The sequence below is a fragment of the Cynara cardunculus genome, assembly GCF_001531365.2.
Source record: "Cynara cardunculus var. scolymus isolate 2C chromosome LG 15, CcrdV1, whole genome shotgun sequence".
In the NCBI taxonomy this organism is placed as follows: Eukaryota; Viridiplantae; Streptophyta; class Magnoliopsida; order Asterales; family Asteraceae; genus Cynara; species Cynara cardunculus.
Genome location: NC_037542.1, coordinates 5004130 through 5012093, shown reverse-complemented (window position 1 = coordinate 5012093; position 7964 = coordinate 5004130). Strand labels below are relative to the sequence as shown.

The following is a 7964-nucleotide window of genomic DNA, read 5'->3' as shown; positions in this document are numbered from 1 at the left end:
ATACATTAATGAAATTATATAAAAAATGAGAATTTTTAAATAGTTGATTTGATATTAACATTGATATATTTTTTTTCCAAATTTTTATCATATCTTCAAATTTATATTTTATTCAAAAATAAAATCATTATTATTTTTCTTAAAAACACATAAAATCGTATTATAATATCGACAGAGACAAATAATAAAATAAAACATTAAAATCGAGATGTGTTTCGCTGCATTGCACGAGTACTCCTCTAATTTTATTAAATGAGTTAAATTTAGACTTTAGTTTCTTATTTAATTATACCAACAAATATAATTTATTGTTTAAATTTTGAACCAATGATAACAAAACACGTATGGTAATTAATGGAAGTTAAGTTTTATATAAATGAGGTTTATCAAGTGTTCCAATTAATGTGTCTTCTTCAGACGTATCTGACCAAACCAAGCTCCTATCACGAGCCGACTACCGAAAGGTCGATCGCTGAAAAGAAAAGAAAAGGTAGAAACTAGTACGATGAATAAAACACTCGACTAAGGCAGAACTATGACCAAATACTTATGCTCGACATTCCATCCGGCAATAAGCCACTCGGCCTCGTCTTCTAACGAAGATACCCTACCAATGACGTACCTAGTCTTCCACTTTCTATCATTGACAACGATATTTTGCACTAGGACCCTACCTCTCTTGTATATCCCTGACACAGAGGCTGTGTCGATGATTAGCCTCCAGTTTCGCTTCGCTGAGTACGCTCTTAGAAACTCGTGGACGGTAAAGGGGGATTCCCGTGCAAACCGATTCGATTTCTCAAGTAACTAGTTCAGTTACCAAGCAACTAGATCAAATCTTCGATTGACATGTGACAAAAATCTACCGATAAAATCACTTTTCTAGCGAAATTTGAAATTCAAATAAAGTATTTTATATTTAAATCTTGGGGGGGAAAACTATTTTGTTAAAAATTCACACCCTTGACCGACAATGATATTTTCCTCAACGACAACGTCTGCAATTAGGATTCATATGACGAACGACTATGTTATTTGTCATCGTGGTTATCTATGACCACAAAGTCCTTCGACCCCCGGTCAAGGATCCTTAATCTTCTATTCGTGATCGACGATTATATATATATCCATGATCGAAGTTTCCTTCGAGGACGATATACTAACTACGCAGACGCATTTATCACGTCAACTGTTATACATGTTTCTTTTATTGCAGGAATAAAGACGAATGCAATCATTAACCATAGAGGGATCATAACAGAAATCCAAGATCCAAGACATTCAATATTAACGATTTTCTTCATTCAATGGCAATGAAAGTCGACCTTTAGGTTAGTCCTACACACCAGCTATAAAAGGCAAGAAGATCACAAGAGACAACCCCCAAATCATCGGATTCTATACGCATAAGAAGTCTCCCAGCAAAAGCAACTTTCGTTCTTTACTGTTTTCCACGATCGACGTGTTATTTTGTTTACATCATCATAATTGTTGTCAATGACGACATCCTTGTTTGAGGTCCATAGAACATCGACGATCTCCTGTATTGTCCGTTGTTTTTTCCATCGTTTAAGAGTGTTTTCGCGTCACCAATTCTCTGTCTCATTTGGTTAAGCTCTAGAAACAAACTCAAATTATATTTAATGTAAATTTTTGCATAAACAGTGAGCATGAAGGAAACAATAAAGCAGATCGTAATGCACCTTCTTTCAGAATGAAGGATGGGGTTTTGACTTGTACAAGAGAGGATATGACAAACAACTTGATAAACAAGATACTGATCCAACAAGGAAGTTGTCGTTGAGGACATCTTAAGATATTGTTGATAGCTTAGGGTCCGTTTACCTAATTGCTTACCCGGTAAACGCTTACCGGTAAGAGTCAACACTATGATTTATTTTGATGCGTAAGATTATAGTATACCAAAACATATCAAATGCAACAATTTAGTGGGTAAGAATTTACCTGGGTAAGAGTCGTCATCCTCACTTATCGGACAAGACTCTCTATCATTCTCATCGCTCTTATCCAGTAAGATTTTCGACCCTTCTCATGTTCATCCGATAAAGAAATTTATCCGGTAAGTACTTACCAAGTAAGTGTTTAGTAAACGGCCCCTTAGTATCATCAAATGCCGCCTTAGATCATGTCTAACTCTATCTTGATCTTCAGCTACTTATTTGATATCGCTGAAGTTTCTTTGGTCTGAGTTTGTCTTACAGATTGTTACTTTCTAAGTACTAACATAACATTCAACAAGCACTAAACAGGCTCACTCACTGATATTTGTTGAGAAAGAATTTAAGTATACTTTCAAACACGAAGTAAAAAAGAATCATCATCAAGTCATTGAAAGAGTTTGAATCAACATATGTTTGTATATCTTATTTAGCTATAATAATTATGACTGTATAATAATCCGTTTTTGTAAAGTTCGACATTTGATGATAAAAAAAATAAGAATCGTTCTTGAAAGGTTTGTTCTTCTACCCTTCGTTTTATATTTGCGTCAATTCCTTAATCGTCTTTATTTTTTGTGTGTTATTTCTTCAATTACTTATTTCTCAGGGTTTCAATATGATTCGGTTTCGTCTTCGTCATCTTCCGAAAAAATTGTGTATTTGTACATTTAGAGTAAATGAAACTAAAAACGATTGGTTCGACTTAAAATAGTCTTTATGTTGATCGGGATTTTCTCAAGCCTTGGCTAGGCCAGGATTGGGACCAAGAACCAGGATTTCATAGGGTTTTCACACCAGGCCTGAACGAGCCTTAGACAAGACACTACAACAAAATTGGGTTTATAGGACGCCCCCAATCTCTAAGTATCTCAATAGACCGCTTTATAGAACTTAATTTATAGAACCAGAATATAAAGTGTTCTATCTAAAGGTGTTGTAATTAGTTTATATGACTCTTTTAGGCGTCTTAACAAGTTTTTTTACGACATATTTAATACAAAGTGTCGCATTAGCAACTTTATAAGACACTTTTGAGAAAGTGTCCTATAAACTCAATTTTTTATAAGATATTTGTTTTTATAGGATAGTTTTTCAAATAATGTCATATAAAGTTGTTAATGGAACGCTTTATATTAAAAGTGTCCTAAAAAACTTATTACGACATTGAAAAACGCCATATAAACTTATTACAACGCCTTTAGATAAGACGCTTTATTTTTTTGGTCCTATAAACTAAATACCTATAAAGAGGTCTATTAAGACGCTTAAAAATTGGGAGTGTCCTATAAACCCAATTTTGTTGTAGTAAGACTTCAGGCTCATTAGTCCCATACTTTTTCAGGATAGGTCCAGGCCGGATTTGAACCTTTTTGTACATCTCTAAATACAATGAAACATGGAGAACTTTAAGAATGCATTTGGTATGCGAACAATACGGACGGACAAAAATAGGGTAGACGATTGTAAAATTGTTGATGGTTTTAATTTGACATGAATAAGGTTGTTAACTATTCGAGCTCAAGCTCAAGATACAAGTTTACTTATCTCGGGTTCAAGTCGAACACAAAATAAACCTCGTTTAACTCAATGTTCGACTCGCCTTATTCAAATTTTGATTAAATTTCAAGCCTAGTCGAGCCATATTTGCACATACACTTTTATGAGCCAAACGAGTTTCATAAATCATACAATCGAAATATTAAAATTACCCAGTTCGAGTCAATCAACAAGCTAATTGATCTCGAGTTCGAGTCTATAAATGAGCTTATAAACCTTGAGCTTAGATATAATGTATAACTCAAATTTGTTAAACATCCATCGAGCTTGAACTTGAACATTTAAAATATTCGAGCTCAAACTCGAGTACTACTTTACAAAAGTTATCTGCAATGTGTGTCCTTAAGATGCATTTAGTACAGGATTGTAAACCTACAATAATGACACACACCGAGGAGCTAGAACACCTTTGTTTGAGTACGATCAGGGTCGTCCCCAGGGGAGGGTGGGCCCGACGTACGCCCACAAGAGACATATTTTTAAGTATATGATATGATCAAAAAAGAAGTTAGCATTACATTAGGGGCCCAAGCATGTATCATTTAATTACATTGGATAAAAAATACCTAAAAAATTAATTGGTTGTGCATTTCATAGTACTGTTTTTGTTATTCTAAGTTGTTTATCTACTACTAAAATCTAAAACTATTTTGCCTAAAAATAATGATATATTCTTCATCATTCATCTCTCATTGACTCTTGATTATTTCATTCACATGATTTTTATTTTTCTATTAGAATATAGTAGATTTTTCTTGTTATTAACTAAGAAAACTCTTACCTTTTAGAAAAGATTATCAACCATATGAAACGATCCAACTTATATATATATTTAGGATTTCAAACTACCTTTGTTTTTTTTTCATACACTTAATATTTGGTACTAAGGAGTGAATATTGTATGAAGGTAATTTGAAATCCTAAATATAGATATGAATTGGATCGTCTCATATGGTTGATGATCTCGTCCAAGCCTATAAAATGTCAGAAATGGCCACGAGTACGATCAAAACATTTGATCATGGTCTTGTTAACACGAGCATCCAACAAAGGATCTAGCCCCGATTGCTAACAAACTCATAAAGACCCCAAAAACTGTCCAAATTTGTACACCGATCCCTAAGATAAAATGCTACATATCTTCAGATACAAATATTGCAGAATCAAAAGTGGCTCTAGTGTATGATAAGATGAACAATCGCTGAGAAATGGGAACTTTATTAACCCCTTCACATCTCCAATTTCTGACAAAATCAAAATATAAAACTGAATAGTAATGTGACCTAAAATCAAAATCAAAATCAAAATCAGGTGTAATAATATATGTAATAAAGAAAATAGTAAATAGATATCATTTAGCAAGTAATAAATTGAAGAACAGATTGATAATATAGACCAAACAAATTCATTCGGAGATTCAAAATCCCCCAAGATCTACCAAGTAAACAACATCAGTTTGCAAACAAAATTCACATAAATCAGAACAAAAAAACAACAATCAATCGGAGATCAGAGACAACGACATACCGTAATTGAAAAAATTCACGAAGAGTAGGCTTTGACGTTGTGAAAGAAGGCCGCAGAGCAGAGAATGGAAGCGATGAAAGCGAAAATTCCAAAACCAATCATCAGCGAGATCCCAGCAACAATTAAATCCATCAAAAGTTGTATACTCACTCCCATCATCGTCGTCGTCGTCGTCTTCTTCTTTAATCTCTATCCTTCACACTATTTTGGCAAATCATATGAAGCAAACAGAGGATTTGGAGAAGAAAGCGATGGATGTTTCAGGAAGGTGAATAGCAATAGCAAGCACCAGATGACGATATCTTCGGTGCTCTTATATGGCAAAATCTAGAGAGCTTTAGCCTCTTTTCCAGATTTAAAATTGATAAAAGTCGAAGAACGTACAAATTCTATTGCATAGTTTACAAGCTACTTAAGTGATGCTGCTATGGGTTTGGAAATTTTTGCAATGGCAAATGGTTTTTCTTATAGGCCAGTTTACCAAATGGTTATCCGGTAAGCGTTTACCAATAGAAGTCAACACTATAATTTATTTTGATGCGTAAAATTTTAGTACATCAAAACATATCAAATGCAACAATTTACTGGGTAAGCGCTTACTTGAGTAAGAGTCGTCATTCTCATTTACCGGGTAAGACTCTTCATCCTTCTCATTGCTCTTACCCGGTAAAATTCTTGGTCCTTCTCATGTTCATTCGATGAGAAAATTTATGCGTTAAGCACTTACCAAGTAAGTGTTTGGTAAACGGCTCCTAAATATATTTTGGACTTTTATATTTTCAACTAATTATAGTGTTGTTATTGTGGTCTATTAGGGCTTGTTTGGTTCAGACATGGGAATGAAAATGAGAATGACAAGGAATGATTATTGCATTGATGTTGTTTGGTTAATACTGGGAAATCATTATCATTATCATAGATGTTGTGTGGTTACTAAGCATATATAATAACTGAAATTTTGTTTTATAGCATTGTATTACCATTTTATCATTTAAACATAACTTCAAAAATAACAAAAAAGAAAACACAATACAAAGTATGTTTCATCCAACTTCAAAAATACAATACAATACATTTCGATGTTTCAAGCGATTTCAAAAATACAGTATCATATAAACATAACTTCAAAAAACACAATAAAAAGTATGTTTCATCCAATACAATACATTTCGATGTTTTAACCGACTTCAAAAATACAATATAATTGGATGTTTCAACCGAATTCAAAAATACAATACAATTCCAAAAAGAGGCTTACATAGCCTACCAACTTCAAAATGCATACCAAAATATTATGTTTAAGGTCCAAATTCATTCATTAATAGGATACAAGAACCCAAGCACGTATGATCTTCTGATGTGAGTTGGCAATGTAAACAAGACCTTAACTTTGGCGGGTTCATTATAGCAAATCTCAAGAGATTTACCAATATCACCGGTAGATATTCCAATACTAAGAAGTTCATTCATGACTTCTTGCATCTTCTCACCACTCAAAGAATCGGATTTCGTAGCAACGGTCAAAACGTTAGCAGTAGCAGCATATTGTGACATCATTTGACCACAAATAGACTCAAACTTGAAATTAAATTCATCTAACCTCGTGTCAATGGTATTTTGAAGTGAAGGTGATTTCTTGTTCTTGTAAATTTCCCTTCTAGGTGAAAGTTTTTTTCGCTTCTTTGATTTGATAGTGGTTGATGAATTAGGAGATCCTTTTGCATCTGCTTCTTGTTCACCTTCACTATCAGAAGAACACAAAAACACATTCTTGTTGTTACTACTAACCTCACATGTTTGTGATATATCCTCAGCTTTTAGCCTTGTCGCTCTATCTCTACCCTATACCAAGTCCAATTTTCGCAAATATGGAAATTTGAAGTTCCACAACCCAGTTGCATTCTTATGAGTTTACAAAAATAAAAAATAAAACGATATTATGAGAACAAAAAAAATACAATTAAAAAAAGTAGTAGTTTCATGACCATACCTTGCACCAATCATCATACCATTGCTTCTCACAATTAATCTTATGCTCCACATCATCCCATTGACACCCACTTTGCATTAACATTTCAGAAAGTGGATTATATTTGTTTTTAAGATATTTTATCCGAGAGTCGATGTGAGGGATAACTTCCTTATCAAAATTTGGTAGYCTTTRGACCAACCTCTTATGCACTTCAATCATGTAGCCATTTTTGAATCCACCATCTACCTTCCATAAGGGATCACAAGAAAGTTCTTGTAAAACATTGGCCAATGCTTCTCCTTCCTCGTCATTCCAATATATTTTGTTTTCCCCCCTTCCATTATTCACGCTCACATGAAGATGTAGCCATTTCTAAACAACATAATAAAACATAAACCATATTGTTTAATATGGCATAATGTCAAATACGATAATAAAACATAATGTCAAATACGATAATAAAACATAATGTCAAATACCGCATAATAAAACATATTGTTTAATATGACATAATAAAATATAATGTCAAATACAAGATAATAAAACATAATGTCAACATAAAAAATCCAAAAACAAGTACAATCATGAGAAAGTCTATCTACTTCTCCATGCATTAAACATATTGGTAGACATAGTATTTCTAAATGCTAGCCACTCATCGGTTGGACTAATGTTTGTAATGTATTCGACTGCATTACTTTCATCCTCGCTATTTGTTTCTTCTTCTTCTTCTTCTTCTCCTTCGTCTTCAAGGACCGACTCTTGGGGGTAATGGCTCATAAACTTTCGAATCAAGTTGTGTAGGAGGCAAGACGCCATTATAATTTGAACTTGGGTTTCAATTGGGAAGAATGAGGGGGATGCAAGCATCTTCCATCTTCCTTTCAACAATCCAAAATATCTCTCAATCACATTCCTTGATTTTGAGTGTTTCATATTGAAATACT

The 7964-nt window shown here is 33.5% G+C and overlaps 1 protein-coding gene across 3 annotated transcripts; it reads right to left on the bottom strand.

Moving 5' to 3' along the window:
- Positions 1-1307: 1307 nt before the first annotated feature.
- LOC112528207 lies at positions 1308-5337 on the bottom strand. 3 transcript variants are annotated; one of them, XM_025139176.1, is made up of 2 exons: positions 5046-5318; positions 1308-1617 (listed from the first exon to the last, which is right to left on the bottom strand). In XM_025139176.1, the coding sequence occupies exon 1, from the start codon at positions 5202-5204 to the stop codon at positions 5061-5063; it is 144 nt and encodes a 47-aa protein (XP_024994944.1). In that variant the 5' UTR covers positions 5205-5318; the 3' UTR covers positions 1308-1617; positions 5046-5060. The 3 variants fall into 3 exon arrangements, 2 of the variants coding, with proteins under 2 accessions (XP_024994944.1, XP_024994943.1); XR_003070800.1 differs by lacking the exon at positions 1308-1617 and adding an exon at positions 4575-4762 and having other exon boundaries at positions 5046-5337; XM_025139175.1 differs by lacking the exon at positions 1308-1617 and adding an exon at positions 4575-4801.
- Between the last annotated feature and the right edge of the window lie 2627 nt (positions 5338-7964).